The sequence below is a fragment of the Amblyomma mixtum genome, chromosome 1, assembly GCF_055824585.1.
Source record: "Amblyomma mixtum isolate Tamu chromosome 1, ASM5582458v1, whole genome shotgun sequence".
Lineage (NCBI taxonomy): Eukaryota > Metazoa > Arthropoda > Arachnida > Ixodida > Ixodidae > Amblyomma > Amblyomma mixtum.
Window position 1 is genome coordinate 50,474,304 of NC_143012.1, and position 19,462 is coordinate 50,493,765.

A 19,462-nucleotide genomic window follows, 5' to 3' on the forward strand; every position below is an offset into this window, starting at 1 on the left:
TGACATTTTTTTCGAATCCAGACAATGATGCTGATGACTGAGCTGATCGGCAGTTGTACCTTAAGGAGTAGAGCTCTCGCTGGAGACCTTATTTACAGGCAACATTAAGAGGGCTGTCGTCCCTGACGCATCTCACTGTATCCTTTGCACAGTCCGTGCACAAGGCTCGCACACTCACTAACACACATGACTATCACAGGGCGTTTATCAAAACCGTGGCCCTCGCCTTCTGCCTTAACCCTCATCTGGGGTAGCATGCCAGTTTAACTATTAGGCAAACCTCACCTGTGATCATTTACATTTCTCTCTTTCACTTGCAGGTTTTGTCTGTGTGTTGGAGAAAATGAATACGAGGTCGGCTTCGTGGCCAAGCATTCCAAGTGGGGCCTTTATTCCCTCACATATAATGACGGAGCACATGACTTTTATGGATACAACGACAAGAACTTCGCGGGATTCCCGGCCAACACGTACCATTATGTGTACATCTACTTCAAGGACGACCAGACGATGCACGTGAGTTGGAAGCTGCCCTCCTTAGGAGTGAACTGAGTGCGGTGGCAGTCCAGTTGGCCAGTCAAGTTTACCCCTAAAGCGTCCACTTTCCCGCACCACATTGCCCAACTAGGTAACATTCCATTTACGGAATCAGTTCTTATGGGGCAGCTGCATACACTGATACATGTGCGTTGTCAGCACGAACCTTGCCAATACTCGAACCACGGTGTTAGAATTTGCTTTGAACCAATGGTAGCGGCCTGGTCACACCGCCCGTCCAAAAGCGTCGCCTTGCGTTTATGTATCGAAATTAAAATCCAGGACCTTAGGATAAAGACATTTTCCATCGCACAGCTGACTTGACGTAAATATTTATTTTAACAGCAACACGCATTTATAACGTGCCGCCAACTATCTGGCCAAATTCGATTTGTGGTGTGGCAACGAAGAAAAGCCCTCACTTGAGAAAATGCAGCGGCACGAGACCTACTCAGCAAGTTCAGCTGGCTGTGCAGTTGGACTGAGAGGTACTTCGGGACCCCTTTAACACGAATGCGCGCTTTGTTCCAGGCTCGTTATCCGGAAAGCTATTCTTGGCATTAAACCAATAGCTACAGAGCAAAAACTCGCCCTCGCTTCAAGCTAAGCAGCGGAATGAATTCAATATACTGTCGGGCTCACTTACAACGAACCTGGCGGCTGCGCATATTTTGCTCATTGTATCCGAAGTTCGTGTTGAGTGGAAGTTTACAACCAGGAATTCCGGGTCCAACGAAACTGGCATTTATTTCTTGCGAATGTTCGTTATGACCGGCGGCTTCTTCAAAGGCCATCGTATCACAGCGCTTTACACGCCTTCTAAAGAGGTCATGTTCTAAAGAGGGCCACATTCGCAGAATAGAAACGTTCGCTTTTCCTTCAAGAATGGCACATGTATAGGTTCTTCCATTGCACAGCTACTCATTGAGCTTTACTTAGCTATAAAGGGTAGAGCGTTAAACAGCCTCTTTCAGTGTAGCAATTTGAGGCAGATCTTCCGTTTCGTCGACGAGAGAGAGAGAGAGAGAGAAACAAAAACCTTATTTGAAGAGGAATTCGGGCCACCCCCTAGGGTCCCCGCACGACCCCACTGCACTCAAGTGTTTATGTTCCAGATCCATAACACTGGCAGCCCTGCCGGTGGCGATGGTCTGCACGGCCAGGTCCTCCGAGCGCAGCAGGGTCTCCCAGGTCTTGAGGTTCTCTAGGTCCCGCGGAGGAGGGTCCGCCGGGCAGTGGGAAAGAATGGAGGCGGGAAGAGGCGAATGGTTCTGGACATAGGGCGCATGCCGGAGTGGGGTAGGAGGAATGATGGTGGGCTAGGTTCAGAGGTTAGGGGAGAGCGTGTGTCTGTAGTGGTGAAAATATTTTAATGAAATGGTTTAGGTGGTTGTAGCGGTGGTTGGAGCACAGGGGATTTTTTTTTTAATTTATTTATTTTTTGTGCTGTTGATCAAGTAAGAATATTACTGTCGCTTGAAGCTAATTGATTAGAAAAGCGGAAGAAAAAACAACCACATGCCGCCGGTGGGATCCGAACCCACGACCTCCGAATTACGTAATTCGGAGGTCGTGGGCTCGGATCCCACCGGCGGCATGTGGTTGTTTTTTCTTCTGCTTTTCTAATCAATTAGCTTCAAGCGACAGTAATATTCTTACTTGATCAACAGCACAAAAAATAAATTTAAAAAAAATCCCCTGTGCTCTTTGGTTTCTGTGGCTGTTGGCTTCTCTCATCTGTAAGAGAATGCCGTTTATTTACTAATTTCCCGCATTACTCTCGCACAGGGGCGCATCGACGACATGGACCTCCAGGACGACAGGCCGAAACGCTCTGTGGCGTCTACGAAAAGATTAATAAATCTTGGCCGCCAAGCAGTGTACCACGATGCGTTGAACCTGGAGGTACACTGGGTCGTATGGAACGGATTTGACAACAAAAACGGCCCACCTGGCAGGGCCCTCATTGACACTCTTTGGGAAAATTGTCTCAATCCCAAAAAACAGGTAAGCGCCCGTGTGGTTTTAAAGCATCCGCAGTCGAAAACACCGACTGCTGTGGCCGGTCGGCAGCGTATGTGTAGGCCATATATCAGGCCATGGCTGTATTCGAGCATCCAACATGTGTGAATGCATGCAAGGGTCACGCGCCTTTTCGTTTTGTTGTTGTTGTTGCGATTGAAAGAAGGATAAAAAGGAAATTGCACGGCCCTGCCGACTGGCTCGAGCTGAGCCACAACCGCTGCCCCGGGCAGATATAGGAGAGTTCAAAGATATTAGAGGAAAGAGTGCAAGAGCAGGCGCGCGTCGCATCAACCGCGGTGCGCCGAAGCGACGACGCCGGCTGTAACAGATACCCCAGTCCCTGTCCCCCCCTCCGATTACGTGACCATGTAACGTGGAGTGCTGTTATTGCCAGTGACCTTCCTGCACAGCTGTGACTAAAAAAAAATGTAGAGTACTGCAGTCTTCAGCATTGGAGAAATGCGAAAACATTTGCGTTTGAACGTCAGCAACTTTTTAGAGGGAGAGCTCTGCTCCTATCACGACAGCCCTCCGGTGGATTGGATTGGAAAACGTTTACTGTCAGCACTGAGCCCTAGTGGGCATTATACTAAGTGGCTTCGAGCCCATGGCTCTTGGCGACCTTGTGAGCCCACTCAGTGGCCCGGACTTGCGTCAACTGGTCTGAGCTGGCCAGTATAGCCTCCCACCGCTCTAGAGAAGGGACTGGTAGTAGGTCCGCCGATGGCGGCGCCTTTCTGCAGCTCCATAAAATGTGGTCATATCCGGGTATCTCGCCGCATTGTTTGCAAGTAGCGTTGTATTGTGTTGGATACATGTATGCTAGTCTCGACGGGCTAAAGAAGGCTCGCGTCTGGAGCCGACGCCACGTTACCTCCTGGCTTTTGTCTAGCGTTTTGTCTGGTGGCGGATAGATCCCCCTTTCCAGTTTAAACTGATTGGTGTATTCGTGAAATGATATGAATGCATCTCTCGTGAAATTTGGATACTCAACCCGGCTCACTGCTCGGCTGACATAACCCCGAGCTATACTGTGAGCCAACTCGTTTCCCCTGTTCCCTGAGTGTGCCGGCACCCATATTAGTTCCACCTCTCTTTGGTCCCAGTCTTTATGTCTTAATATTCGTTCTGCCTCCTGGGAGATCATACCCTGCGCAAAATTGTTGATAGTCACTTTGGAGTCGCTAATTATGGTGACTGCTTTGGTGCTGGCCATTGCCATGGCGATACCCGCCTCCTCCGCTGTCTCTGAGTTTTTTGTTTTGACCGAACCGGCCGTTAATGTTTCACCCGAGTCGTTCACGGCCGCGACCACAAAGGAGTCGCCTCCTTCGTATTCCGCCGCGTCTACATAGGTTGTGTATTCCGAGCCTTCGAGCTTGGCTTCAAGGGCCTTTGCTCTGGCTCTCCTCCTTCCTGCCTTCGTGAAAAGCAGGGTGCATGTTTTTTGGAAGTGGTTTAATAGTGAGTAATTTTCTAACTTTTGTCTGTAATTTTGCCTGCGCGTTTCTTTCCGGAATTCTATCATGTAATCCTAGGTTGCTCAGGATCTTTCTCCCCGGGGGTGAGGTCGCAAGCCTCCTTAATTGCGCAAATATATGTGCATCGCATAGTTCCGTGGTGGTGTTGTAGATCCACAGTTGAAGAAGTCTTTCCGTAGGAGTGCAGTGGGGCAGCCGCAATGCTGCTTTATATGCCTGCCTTATGATCCCATCTATTTTGTTTTGTTCCGCCAGCCCTAGCTTGAGGTAGGGAACGGCGTAAACTATTCTGCCTATCACGAAAGCCTGAACTATTCGGCAGAGATCTTTCTCTTTGACTTTCAGCATAAGAACTCTTTTTATTGCGAAAGCAATACTACTCGCACTTTCAAGCCTTCGCGTGACGCCGCCGCCGTCCCGTTTCACCTTTAGCGGAGTGAATATGGGCGACAAACTCGCTCCTTCAGATATCCCGGCTGCAGTTACGCCGCGCCGCGCACCTGTGGCGCTACTGCCGCTCTGACGTCATACCAGCTGCAGATTATGGGCGACCAACTCGCACCTTCAGAGGAGGAGGAGGAGGAGGTAAACTTTATTAAAGAAAGGTGTTAGGCGCGGATTGGGGTCATGTTCCCCTCCCCGCGGTGGGCTCCTCTTCTAGGCCGGACGCCAGGTGGCCGACCGACGATGTCGTTCGGCGACCTCTTCGGCTCGCTCTGTGGCTCGAAGTTGAACCTCCGGGTCCGAGCTGAGCAGCGCGACCTCCCACTAAGATTAGGTAGAGAGCTGCAGACTGTACGATGGCTTGTCTTGAGTACATGAGTATAGGATGTGCGGTGTGTCTGCCTTTTGGTGCCCACAGAGAGATCAGACGGGGCTGTACTGCTCCGGGAACAATATGGAGTACATGTATGGATTAAAGAAAGTGTCTGTTTGGAGCTGCCGCCAACTGACTTGTTGTGTTTTACTGAGGGATTTATGTGGTTCTGGGAAGATCTGTCTTTCGTTCTTGAAGTGGGTAGTAATTTCTTTGTAGGTTGTCATTCGCTCCATGGCCGACCTGAGCTCGGGGTAGCGCACCTCCCCGTTAGCCACGAATCCTCGGGATAATTGGTGCGCCGCCTCGTTTCCAGGATGGTCCGAATGGGCGGGGACCCAGATCAATGTTATCTGGCGGGTATTGGCGATTTTTTGTAAGATTTTGATGGCAGCTGAGTGGGCCCTTCCTTTTGCAAAATTTCGAATTGCTGTTTTGGAGTCACTTATGATGTATTTGGTGGTGGTGGAGGTAATGGCTAAAGCTATGGCAGCTTCTTCGGCCTCCTCCGGATATTTTGTTTTATCTATTGTCGCCGATGCAAGGTGAGAACCTCGATGATCGACAACTGCCAGAGAAAAGGCGTCTCTGTTCGCATGTTCTGCCATGTCCACGTGCGCCGTGTCTTCCTGAACGGAAAATCTTTCGTGAAGTTTTTGTGCCCTAGCCTTTCTTCTGTCCGTATCGTAGTGTGGATGCATGTTTTTGGGTAGAAGAGGGACTGTTAAGTGTTCGTGCACATGTCTTGGAATTGGCAAGGTGTGTGTACGGATTCCTTCATATTGTATTCCTGCTTTCTTTAGAATGAAGCGTCCCGTTTCAGTGCCTGATAGTCTTTCATATCGTGCGGTGAGGTGTGCTTCTATCATTTCCGCTCCTTCAGAGAGCCTGGCTGCAGTTACGGTGTGTGTTTGCCGCGCTGCGCACCTGTGGAGCTACTGCCGCCGTGACGTCATACCAGCTGTAGATTGTTTTCTTTCTCTCAGTCGCAACAACAGCAAAAACAAAATATAAAAAAATACCGAAGACGCTTTGAGTCGTCGCGCAGCGACGGCCGGTAGCCACGCGCGACCTGTAGACGCGGCGCACTGCGTTCCTTCAGTTGTAGGCAACGTTTTCTAAAAACGTTGGTTGTAGGCGCTGCGCTTTTGGTTTCGCAACCTACCAGGCGTAGCCAAGGCTAAGCCTCCGCCAATTTTTTTTTTTTACATCTAAAGAGCCACACGTGTTTCTAGTCAGGTACACTACGCGTGCCGCAGAGAGGAGGAGGGGAGCGGCATCCCAGCAGATGCGCGCACCACCGCGGAGAGGAGGAAGGTATGTGCCATACTGCGCATGCGCGAGCCACTGCGGATGGCTGTGGCACATGTGCGTCCCCGCGTTGTGTAGAAGAGGAAAAGAGGCATCTCAGGTGTGCTGGGTCGCTGGGTACTCGCTCCGTGACGTCACACACCTTGACCTAGCGAAAGCGTCCGCTGGCGTCGCATGCGCAGGGCATGAAATTGGGTTCTGCATAGTCTGCCGGTGCACTTCGATGCATTCAACGGAGCGCTGGTTGTGTTCGATGCAACGCCAGGTGACCCACAGCCGAAGCTCCCGCTGGGGCAAGGTAATAAAACACCAGAGCTGCCGCTCGACATTCGGTTCAGCAGTGTTGAACGCTTTCTTTTTGGCAAGTCATTTTTCTCTCACATCAGTACAGATTCCCAACGTATTTTCTCATCATACACACAACAACGCGTTCAATCCGTGCTCATCTAACACGCCGGAACCAACGACTACGTATCATCATCATCATCATCAGCCTGACTACTCCCACTGATGAGCAAAGGCCTCTCCCGTGTCTCTCCAATTAACCCTGACCTTTGTCAGTTGCGGCCGCTGTATCCCCGCAAACTTCTTAATCTCATCCGCCCACCTAACTTTCTGCCGTGCGCTGCTACGTTTACGACTATGTATATGGGCATATATATATATATATATGTGTGTGCGTGTGACGCATGTGTATGCCTCCCGCAATTTTATGCGCTTGTGGAGTGTAGTGTACGAAGACATGAGAATGCGTGTCGACGTCGCGGATTAGTATGTGCTTACGTAAAGCATTTGGTAGTTCAGCGGATTTGATTTCCATGCAATGAAGGAAAAAAAATGCCCTTCCTTTCATATTCATCACGTGCTCGCCTGACACATATAGGGCCCTGGTTCGACCCCTAATCCCGGCGAATTTTTTATTTTTCCGAATGAGGTCACGTGGGAGGTACCACTTCATGGAGACACATTTTGCGGACTTCTGCGGACAACTTTCGCTGATAGGACTTCCATCGCATGAGGCACATAATGCTTCCGCATTAATGCAAACCATCAGACTCGACACGAAAAAGTAGAGCCATCAGAGATATCGTAACCATTGAATGAAACTTCCCTTTCAGAATTCGCACTAGCGCTGCACTGATACAAGTACTCTGACAATGTTGTTTTGCGCCAATTCATCATCATCAGCTAAACTACCCCTTCGTTGAACCGGAGAAGCAGTTTATGAGCGTCTGAGCCAGGAGAGCTAGGATGAGGAGCCCGGTGTGTGAGCGCTCAGGCGGCCGCATCAGCGGCCTCATTGCCTCGTAGACCCTGGTGGCCAGGAGCCCAGATCACTTTTGTGCCAGTTGGATCGTCGGGAGCGCGTCTTATAACTTGGGAGGCAAGACGTGATATTTCGCATGCAAGATAATGTTCACCGGCCCGGCGAGAGTCTGTGATAACCGTTCTCGATTTTGGATCGGCGGCAGCGAGAGCTATAGCGACTTCCTCCGCTCGTGCTGAATTTGGGGCCCGAAAAGATAGCCCATCGACATTCATTCCCCGGTGGACTACGGCAGCAGTGAAGAATCCCGCAGGCTACGGCCCTGTGATGTCCACGTAGTAGACGCCCTCTTTATATCCATATTGCCTCTCAAGCGTGCGAACCCGCGCTTGTCGTCTGCCTTAGTGTGAAGCTATGTCCATGTTACGCGGGAGCGGAGCGACCCAGAGCATGTGGCGCCACAGCACCAGGATGTTCTCCGTCCCCTCTGGTGTGCATGTGTGTTGAATGTGTAAGCGATTTAGCAGGCGGCGCCCAGGAACCGTCTGCGATAGCCGCGTGTATTGGTTCACGAGGTGGGCCTCCCGCAACTCCTGATAGGAGTTTACCACTCCCAACGCCTTCAGTTTGGCGTTGGAGGTAGCCACCGGGAGGTCCAGTGCTCGCTTTGTTGCGTTCCTGGTGATGGCGTCAATGCGCTCGTCTTGTTTTTTGGTGGTGCGTAGGTACGGCAGGGCGCAGAGGATCCGGCTGGTCACGAAGGAATGGCCGAGCCGTAGCGCGTCCCTGCCCTGTAGACCACCCCGCTTGTTGGAAACACGGTGGATCATGCGCCCTACCTATTCACCTATGCTCTTGAGTTTCGCTATAGTAGAGTACGGCCTAAGTTTGTTATTGATGAACAGACCAATGATCCCGACCTTTGCAACTTCTCTGATGGGACCACCAGACAGAGATATGTGTAGAGACGTGTTGTCTGTGTGGTTTGTCCTGACGTGTAGAAGCTCTGATTTGGCGGGAGCACATTGGAGACCACAGTCGGCAGCATATGCTTCGACTATGGAGGCGGCCTGCTGAAGGCGGTCCTCTATCTCCCCAAGGCTCCCCTCGGTGGTCCAGATTGTAATGCCATCCACCTGAGCCAGTCGGCCGGGAAGGTGCATCATGGCGATGTTGAAAAGGACCGGTGATAACACCGCCCCCTGTGGTGTACCTCGTGTACCCACAGAGTACGGGCCGTATTCCTCGTCCTCGATCCGGAGGAGTGCCTGACGCGCAGAGAGGAAGTCCCTGACATAGGCGAAGACCCTCGCCCCGCAGTTAGTGGTGTTCAAGTTAGAGAGTATGGTGCCATGTTTAACATTGTCATATGCCCCTTTAAGATCGAGGGCGAGAATGGCCTTGTCGTTTTGTTGCATGGCTGTGGGTCGTATTATGTCCCTGTGTAGTTGGAGTAGGACATCCTGTGCAGACATGTGCGGGCGGAACCCGAACATAGTGTCTGCAAAGAGGCCCTTACCCTCCATGTATGGAGAGAGGCGATCCCGAACCATCGTCTCCCTTAGCTTTCCCACACACGAGGTCAATGAGATGGGCCTCAAGTTGTCCGTAGTCACGGCTTTACCTGCTTTGGCGACGAACGTTACAAGCGATGTTTTCCATTCGAGTGGGAGTGGACACCCATCCAAGATCTGATTTATGTATTGTAGCAAATGGAGGTATGCAGAGTCGGAGAGGTTCGCCAACAGTTTCACTGTTATGTGATCCCGACCCGGTGCCCCACCTCGGCGCATTTTAGCGAGGGCCGCCTTAAGTTCATGCAACTCAAAAAGAGCGTCTAAATCTGGATTTGGCTTGCCGGAGTACGTGTACTCGGGCCGAACCGGGTCATTTGTGCGGCAGAGATACCTGTCGCACAAAGTGTCCTTAAGTTGCGCCGTCGTACCTTGGTACCCGTGCAGAGCCCGCCGGAGCTGTTTTAAGCATGAAATGCTTTTAGCCCCCGTTGTCGGCAGTGTGGTGACGTCACGCCGAGACCGAGAGCCATCATCCGGGCACTGAAATCCACTCATCCGGGCACTGAAATCCAGTCATCCGGGCACTGAAATCCAGTGATCCGGGTACTGAAATCCAGTCATCCGGGCACTGAATTCCAGTCATCCGGGCACTGAAATCCACTCATCCGGGCACTGAATTCCAGTCATCCGGGCACTGAAATCCACTCATCCGGGCACTGAATTCCAGTCATCCGGGCTCTGAAACGAGAACATCCGGGCACCGTACGAGACTTAACGAGATTTAACGAGACTCTCTAAGCCCTCCTACGCGACCGGCATGCAAGCGCCGGTTGGTCTCCAAACGAGACAAAAAATAACTGCTGCCAGTGCCTTCTCAATGTTTATCAAGCTCTCAGTGGAGCTGTGCGTTTGATAATGCACGGGCTTATAATTTCCGATTTCTAATAACGCATGCAAAAAGCACATAAATGCCACGATAAACTTCGTTGCCATACGTGATCTCTTAGGGGCTTCGCGCATCGAAGCAAAGCCGCGCAGGCGCACAGGGGCCCGGGGGAGAAGCGCTGCGTTCAAAGGGCAAGGCATCGCGCCGAACGGGTGGTGGCGTTCCTGCCTTCCTGTACGGTGTGGTTCGGGTGTCCACCGAGATGACATTACGCCCATAAACATTTCATGCTTACTCTACTCTCGGTTACGGGAGAGGGAGAGAATTTTTTTTGCGTCTCCCCTTTCGTTTGAGAAGGGTCGATGAGGCTGCGTAAGAGACGCCAAATTCCCCTTCGAGCTCATCTGACGCGCTGCCGAGTGTCAGCGTTCTAGCCAATTGGTGTCTGTGAGCTGGGCGGCATATGCCGCAGCCTGCTCCGTAAGTTGTGCAATGCGAGTCTAAGCTTGCGATTCGTCTTGTGTTTCTTCCATAGTTTCGTTAAGCTCCGGCGCGCCTCCCACAGACGCAGGTGATTGTCCACTATGGTGATCTCGTCGGTGGTGTGAAGTGTTTGCGTGTGTTGTTTCTGTATTGTGGCGACCTGCGTTGCCCACTCCGCATAGCCGTCGGAGAATAGTACGGGAGGGATTTCCTGGGTTCGAAATTGCTGCCAATTATTTATTAAGCATGAAATGCTTTTAGCGCCCGTTGTCGGCAGTGTGGTGACGTCACGCCGAGACCGAGAGCCATCATCCGGGCTCTGAAACGAGAACATCCGGGCACCGTACGAGACTTAACGAGATTTAACGAGACTCTCTAAGCCCTCCTACGCGACCGGCATGCAAGCGCCGGTTGGTCTCCAAACGAGTCACAAAAAATAACTGCTGCCAGTGCCTTCTCATTGTTTATCAAGATATCAGTCGAGCTGTGCGTTTGATAATGCACGGAATTATAATTTCCGATTTCTAATAACGCGTGCAAAAAGCACATACATGCCACAATATTTAAGCATGAAATGCTTTTAGCTCCCGTTGTCGGCAGGGTGGTGATAGTCACGCCGAGACCGAGAGCCAACATCCGGGCACTGAATTCCACTCATCCGGGCACTGAAACGAGAACATCCGGGCACCCTACGAGATTTAACGAGACTCTCTAAGCCCTCCTACAGGACCGGCATACAAGCGCCGGTAGCTTCGCGCCGAACGGGTGGTGGCGTTCCTCCCTTCCTGTATGGTGCGGTTCGGGTGTCCACCGAGATGACAGAGAATTACTGCGCCATTTCCTTTCCTCAAAAAAGCGTTTCGTTCAAAGGCAACGCATCGCGCCGAACGGGTGGTGACGTTCCTCCCTTCCTGTACGGTGCGGTTCGGGTGTCCACCGCGATTACAGAGAATTACTGCTCCATTTCCTGTCTTCAAAAAACGTTGCGTTCAAAGGGCAAGGCATCGCGCCGAACGGGTGGTGGCGTTCCTACCTTCCTGTAAGGTGCGGCTCGGGTGTCCACCGAGATGGCAGAGAATTACCGCGTAATTTCCTTTCCTCAAAAAGCGTCGCGTTCAAAGGACGAGGCATCACGCCGAACGGGTGGTGGCGTTCCGCGGGCGCTACAACACGCTGTCGCGTTCCACTCCTAAAGGCGAAGCTTAAGCGTCATTAATTAGCAGTTTATTAGTATTTAGTCATTAATTAGTCATTACATACTAATCAGTAATTTGTCATTACTTCGTCATGAATTATGTGTGACGTAACCCAGTGGTAACATCACCAGTGTCACATAGGCAAAGTGGTGCTGAAAACGCTTTCGCCGCTACGCACTTCGGACAGTTTCGAACGCGCTGCTTATACATTCTTGTCAGGCCTGCGTCTCGTCGTGTCCGCGTGCGCTTCGCATTATGCCCGTAAACATTTCATGCTTACTCTACTCTCGGTTACGGGAGAGGCAGTTTTTTTAGCCTGTCCCCATTTTTTACGGGCTGCCTTCGCCAAAAGCGTGATGCGGAGAAGGCAGTGGTCGCTGCCCAGGGTATCCCCCAGGTTCTCTCATGTGGCGTTTGTAGTGTTCCTAACCAGAGATAAGTCAGGACCAGTGTCACGGGTGACCGAGTTGCCCACATGTGTGGGGCAAGACGGATCCGTGAGCAACGTAAGACGAAGGGTGGAGATGACCTCCACCAGCTTGCGTCCCCTGGCTTTCTCGAAGTGATAGCCCCAGTGTAGACTGGGTGCGTTCAAATCCCCAATGATCACCAGGGATTCATTGTCAGCCAATTTGAGAGCACGATAGAAAATTTCGCTGAAAGTAACACGCGGCTTATGCGGGGGCCGATACACGTTAAGTACATGTATTGACGGGTCGCGGCGCCCGAGAGGCAGAACCCTCACCATTGTGTATTCCTGCTCAGTCTTCAGATGAAGATCGACCTGAATCGCGGTGTATGCTTTATGCACCAGGATGCAGGTCGAGCCCCTCCCCCCCCCCCCCCTGAAATGAGCTATACCCAGAGAATTTAGCATCATTGCCGGGCTCTTACAAAGCAAGAAGCGCCGGCATGTCACCGAGGCAATGCAAGTAGAGCTAAAGATGTGACCTTTTTTTGCAGGCTCTGAAACCCCTGCAGTTACATTGAATGATTTCGAATTGGTCTAATTTTTTAGCTTTCTGAGAAGGTTTCCCAGCCATATTGATGTTTTTATTTTACTGCGCTGGGTAGGCACTCGGTTCGGTGGCCGGCGCTGCCCCAGGTAGGGGCTGCATCAACGCCGCCGCAATCGGGCCGGAACCGCTTTCTTTCGCTGCCTGTCGAGGAGCTATTTTATGTTTTAGCTGCGGGAAATCGCAGGAGAGAGTATTTTTTATTTGGGAGCTGACTCAGGGCTGCACCGCCTTAAGGACCGAGTCAGTCACCTGGGCCGCAATGTCGGGAAGCATTGCAGCAAATGCGGCACCTGAACATGTCCTGAAATGACTCACGGACCGCAATCATAATTTGGTTCGGGAGCGCTGCCACCCGCTCCTCCAACTGCTCGGCTTTACGCTCCAGGGCCTCGAAGCGGCCAGCGTGCGCGGGGGCCGAATCGACCACCGTGTCCGCGGTTTGCCGCGAGACGCTAGTTAAGCAAGATGATACTGAGGATCCGTCATCGCTATCCTCGGACTCAGCGTTCTGCATGGGCTCGGACTGCCCGGCTTGCTTAGCGTCTAATTCTTGAATTTTACGGGCGAGAATTTGATTTTCGCGCCTGAGCTCCTCTATCTGCCGCTGTAGGGCGGATTCGGTGGGGGAGGGAGGGGGGTGGGCCCAGAGACTAACCCACTCCAACTGCTCACATGATTTTGGCGCGGTACCAGAGGCGGGAAATGCTCGGCTTTCAGGACCGGTGGCCTCGTCGGGTTCGCGGACTTCACAAATTTTGCCGGCCCGAACTCGGCCTTCTTGGGTTCGAGCTTGGGTCCCGGAGCCTAGTTGGGTCCGGCCTTGGGCGTCGGAACCTTTTTGGGTCCCGGCGTCTGCTTCTGCTTTGGGGTGGGTGGGGGTCCCGGCTTGATGACCTTGCGGTACTTGCCCGCGCAGCCAGGCGCCCCGGTGGGATGGCTGCCTCGGCAGATGAGGCAGCACGGGGAGCACAGATGTTCAGCTGGGCCACCGTCAGGAGCAGCAGCAACCTGAGCCCCGCAGCGTTCACAGCGTCCAGGCTGCGACCGCGGGCAGGCCTCGGCCCGATGCCCCACCGTGCCACGGCGAGGGCAGGCAGGGATCGTTTTCTTATAGAAGCGGACGGGGAGACGCTCGCAACTATAAAGCACGGTCCGCGGCACCTTTTTCCCCGCAAAGGGGACCACAGCAACCTGCGTTTTGCCCAATTTGCGCACGGATACTACGTTGGGGTCCTCACTGAGTTTTTTCTTGACACTCTCAGACGTCTCGTCCGGGGAGACGGTGATGACGCCCTTGCAGAAATCGCCGGAGAGCTTAGGGTGGCCCCGTAATAGCAGCTTCCGGCCTCCGACCGGCAGCATGATGTCCCGGAGCAGCTTCTCCGCGGCTTCAACTGATTGCAGTGTGCACACGAGAACATTTTGCTCCCACACGGGCCACACTGCAAGCCCCACACTTGCGACGTCCCCGAGGATGCTGCGAATGGCAGCGCCGGCTTGTCCAGGACCTAAGGTGGCCTTCAGGTCGATGGTGTCTCGTGGCTTAAGCATCACAATGATTTCATCTTTCCCGATGCGGGGCGTGCGTTGCGGCCGCCACCGGAGCTGTTTTGCTTGTTGCACAGCGGCATGTTGCGCGTTCTCGCCCTGCACATGTGCAGAGCGTCCCGCCACCCGTTGGTGGCTGGCGTCCGTGTTGGCGTCCCTGGAGGCCTTAGTCTTCTTTCGTCCGCGCGATACACGGACCATGTCTTGGAGGTATTCCTCCTCGCTGGGAAGGGGCTCCTCATGTTGGATGGTTTCCATGTTAACGATCCTTATGGAGGTGGGATCGTATCCGGTGACTCTGCCTAGGACCGCCATAGCCGGGGAATCCCAGAGGAAACCCCGAACACAGCCGGCGCAGGCCTTTCCACCGTTAGGCTTAGCGCCGCAGAGGTAGGATTAGGTCTTCAAATACTGAAAATGGAACAAAATTCAGCGCACCTTGGCAAATGTGGTGTCCACAGATGCCGCTTAGGTTGCTGGAGACGATGGTACCAAGCTTTCTTCCGGAAAGAGTTCAGGACCGCAAATAACAGCGATCATTGGCAGAGCCGACGTGGCGTGCGACCGCTCCCGCTGCCTGCCACCGGCGTTCCACTACTACAGAATTGGCGGCCACCTGCGCTGCGCGTGACGTCGCTCGGTTTCGCGCATGCGCAGAAGTGGCAAATCTGGCCTCCGGCTCACGCGAAGCGCGGTGTTGACAAGCCTAGTGAAGCTTTTCGCTTCAAAAGTAGCGTAGTGCTCTCGTGCAGTGGCCAGCGAACCTGAACTCTTGGAGCCGACACGGCATCGATACCCAGTTTCGGCTATATTTATTTTATTCCTGCGGGTACCTCAATATGAGGTGCGCCACAAGATTGTTCTTTTGGTTCGACCACGTTAAGTAGTGCTTTCGTGCAAGTTCGAAATGTGGAAAAGCCAAGTTGTAAGGAAGACAGGGAATTGAAAAGACTGGAAGCGTAGATTGAATCCTGCAGATATTTGCAGCATGTGTCGAACCATTTTCTGAGTGTGCATTTGGACAGCAATCTAAAGTTTCATAAACACACAGCCAATATAAAGAATGAAATGGCATACGGTTTGATAATCCTTATTAAAGCCCGCCGATACTTTCTAACAGCAAATTAATATCCTTATATTACGCATTAATACACCCCCACACCGGTTACTATATCGTATGTTAGGGAAACACGCGTGCCACTCATCTAAGATCATTGCAGATGATTAAAAATCAAGCTATTCTTATACTTACTTACAGTTGTTAGTACACCGATGCAGCCTTTATTCTTGAGGAACATAACATCATCTCCGTAACACAGCTTGTTAGATATTCTCTTGGCATTCTCATGTACAAAGTTGTCAACAATAAATTGTCTTTTTCCTATCATACCTCAGTGTTATGTTGTAAACGCCAAGATAACTCCGTTCGCACTCAATAACAATATTGTCCTTAATAAAGTACCCACCAATTACGCGAAACAGGCAACGCATTTCTCATCAGTTGCTGTCTGGAACACTATAAAAATAGAACTAAAAAACGACCCGCCTCGATGGCTCAGTTGCTCGGCTGCCGGCCCGAAAGACGCGGGTTCGATCCCGGCCGCGGTGGCTGAATTTCGATGGAGGCGAAATTCTAGAGGCCCGTGTACTGTGCGATGTCAGTGCACGTTAAAGATCCCTAGGTACTCGAAATTTCCGGAGGCCTTCACTACGGCGTCCCTCATAGCCTGATTCGCTTTGGGACGTTAAATCCTAATAAACGAAACCAAACCAAACCAGAACTAAAAAACGCTCATTCAATTTTCAGCTTTCAATCACACTTTAAACGATCAATTATTAGCAAAGAGCTCTAATTTTGATTAATCTGTTTGCATTTCTTCCTACATGCATTTTGCACTGCCTCCGTTGTAATTCATTATGTATATTTATGTGCAAGTGTATATGTTTTGGTCCTTTTTATAGCTTTTATTTCTCTCCCATGCGTCTGCTTGAATTGTATCCCAGACGTATATACTCAGTTTTATATATTCATCTGATCTGTGGTGTGCTGGTAAATGTTTTACTAGATGTATTTAATGAGAAAGTCCCATTGCAGTCACTGACTTCGGGACCTCCTTCTGCATGATATGCTGTACATTCAGAACGTATCAGCAAATAAAGACTGATTCTGATTGTGATGCTAGTCATGAATGTCAGCGAAGCGTTTTACCGTTAGCAGCGCTGCCGATGCTCAACAAATATATATTCAGTACAATGTTGCTTACTCCTTTTTGTAGCATGGCTTGTATTGCACGGAGCACCTTCTTTTTAATATTTTCCAATTCTACCAACTCACCATATGGGAATTCAGTCGCTGTTAGCCTCAATTCAAGTAAATACACTCCAAACACCAATACACCTATATGGGAGTAAAAATGGAGTAACCTGTCCTCTGGTGCACACCCTTCTATCAAAGGGTGTGCGTCAGAGGACAGTTAAGTCTGCTCCCTTTTTGCTTTTTTCTGTTTAGAGTGTACAGTACAAATCGGCTAGATCGAAGTGGGCCTTTGAGACCGCACCGCACCTACTCGTTGACCATCTGTTGCGAAGAATTATTAATCTTGTTTGTTTCCTTTGTACGTAGATCGTGCTTGATTGCAGTGTCTTCGAGCTGAGGACGGGAAGCGTGGTCACCATAATCTGCAAATACAAGAAAAATGAAGATGAGCAGTAAGAGACCCTTTTGTGTGTTCTCCATATTCTTATCGTGACCACTACCAAAGGCTCCCAGCATCTAAAAGTACTCTTAGCGAAAAAGAGGATGTCCTAAAAATGCATTTCAAACGTATTGTATTAATTTCATATTTATTTCGCATTTTTTTGTCCCTATGCTTAAACTGCAAAAGGAATGCTTTCTAAGTGTACTAGCAATAATAATTTAAGCGTTCTTAAAAATACGTGAAAAGTACATTTTTGCCCGCTTAGCATATTTATAATGCATTAAAAATATAATAAAAATATACATTAGAAATATACTAAAAATATACATTTAATACATTAAAAATATGTTTACTCGGGCTTAAAAAAAGTCTACCGGGCGGCTCCACGGAATGACACGGGTTAATTCTTCAACTGGAGAACAAACCGTACACGGGTATTTATCATTAATCAACAGGAGTCTGATATTATAAGGTCACGTGATTAAATGGGAACGGCAGATACCTACACACAGCATACCAAGACGACAGCGACACAGCAAACTACAAATCCTATGACAAGCGCTGTACTTGGCTTGCCGTATATATACCCAGCGAAAGCGACGCACTATTTTGCGCGGTGAGGCATTTTTTTGCGCAAATACTGTTGGCTGCCAAATTATCGCAGAAGTACCCTACTGGTCGCGTTCGAATCTAGGGTTAATTGAGAACGGAAGTGCTAGTTGAAACTTCCGTCAGGCACAGGTCAGAAGTCGAACTGTCAACCAACAGATACATGGGCGTGTAAGGGGGCCGGTCTGCCCTGCCAGACGGGGTCCTTCCCGCTGGCTTATTCAGACCCAGAAGTACCCAAGGCGCTTTTGCTGGTATAATGCTATCACGTTCTCACACGGAAATGTTCGAATGACATTGAGTGGAATGACATTCGAGAATAGGAATGACATTCGGATTCGACGGACTGCCGCGGTGCTGCACGACACTTTCGAAACGCATTCGAAAGCCTCAGCTCCTTTTCAGTGTACAGCGACGACGACGACGGCGGTCACACTAGTCCGACAACGACAGTATACATCACGCTGAACAACAGCATGTAATTATATGAAATATCTAGTTTACTACAATATGATTCTAGAGGGACATGTTTTTCAGGCCAATGACACCGACGAATCCGGTCGGCGGATGGTCAGCCTTGTCGGCGGCTGAGCGAGAGCGCGGGATGAGGCGGCGGTGTGTATATGCTCGCGCTTCTAAATGAGCGAAACGAACGGCTATATTTCACGTGTGCACACCTGAACACTCACCAGCGATAAGCGCTTGCCAAATCAATTTCAGTCGACGACGGCTCTGTTCCCTTCCGCGACGACTAGGCCCAGCGAGTTCGCAGGGTTGGATCTGTGATTTCGGCGGTTGTGAAGAGCGAATCACAAGCTTTAGCGAATGCAAATAGTCACCAGGTGTAGTTTTGGCAACAGTGACCTGAAATCAACTATTGCTTACATCGCAGGGCAGGCGTGCGTACGATGAACGGGAATCGCCGGTGTGACCCAGACTGCCGAGCCGTGCTTAACGGCCAGCAGCAGTCGTCGCCGTCGCTAGCTTGTGGATAACAGTCGCCAGACATACTTCTGGATAAAGTAGTTTAAAAAAAGTACTGGTCACGTCGGAGAAAGCCGGGACAAGAAGCGAGAAGCGCCAGTCCTGCGCGGTGCCAACAACCCGGCTTTCTCAGGCGTGCGATCGCATCATCGCTTCCCACACATTGTCGCACTGCGTAAACAAGCACGAGTACAACCAGTAAAAAAGAAAACAGATTGTTTAATAGAACGAAAGCGCAGACTGCGTTTTATGTTATGTAAACAAGCGATGTAAACAACAGTATGAGTGCAGTCGTCCTCATCGGCGCACTCCCGGGGAAATTTCATGCTGACGCGGTTAATATTCATTGGCGTAATATTATCTTCAAGCACTCCCTTAGACAGAACACGTGTAGCATCGTTAGATGGCATTCGGTTGGAAGGCATTCGAGGCGCCCGTGTAGCAGGGGTATAAGTGGTGATCACCTTCCTGCTAGAAGTTACCACAAACGAAGGGATGACACGAAAGGGAAAGTTTTCACTCCTCGCTGAAACGTCATTTCGAGCCCTAGATTGTTCCACAGTAGCTTGAAGTGTAATGCAAATATGTTTACGCGGACAACCCATTTGTTAGAATTTAAGTATACTTCAGACGGATTAATTGCATATTTACGAAAGTACACTTTAAATAGATGGTCAGCACCAAAATGCGATCCCGAAACTCGATTTTGAGCATTAGATTGTTCAACGACAGCTTGTAGTGCGCTGCAAACATGCTAATGCGGACTGCCAATTTGCTAGAATTTCAGTGTTCTTTGGACGAATTAATTGCGTATTTACGGAAGTACACTTCAAATACATTGACGACACGCAAATGCCATTTCCCGAAACGCGATTTCGAGCACTCGACTGTTCAACGGCAGCTAGAAGTGTGCAAAGACGTTTAAAAGTACTGCCCGTTTGTTAGAATTGAAGTATATTTCGGATGAATTAATTTCATATTTACGAAAATTCACTTTTAATACATTGACAAGATGCTAAAACTACATACATATACGGTTACAAGGGCTGCCCGTTTTCTAGAATTGAAGTATACTTTCGATGA

General features: G+C 50.4%; 1 protein-coding gene across 1 annotated transcript in view; it reads left to right on the forward strand.

The window, feature by feature from the left end:
- Window positions 1-19,462, forward strand: part of LOC149366302 (uncharacterized) — a 36,513-nt gene that overhangs the window by 9,336 nt on the left and 7,715 nt on the right. Inside the window, exons 3-5 of the mRNA XM_089550098.1 lie at window positions 321-516; window positions 2,326-2,544; window positions 16,711-16,796. Of these exons, the coding sequence (XP_089406224.1) occupies window positions 321-516; window positions 2,326-2,544; window positions 16,711-16,796 (501 nt within the window). The remainder of the gene's footprint in view (window positions 1-320; window positions 517-2,325; window positions 2,545-16,710; window positions 16,797-19,462) is intronic.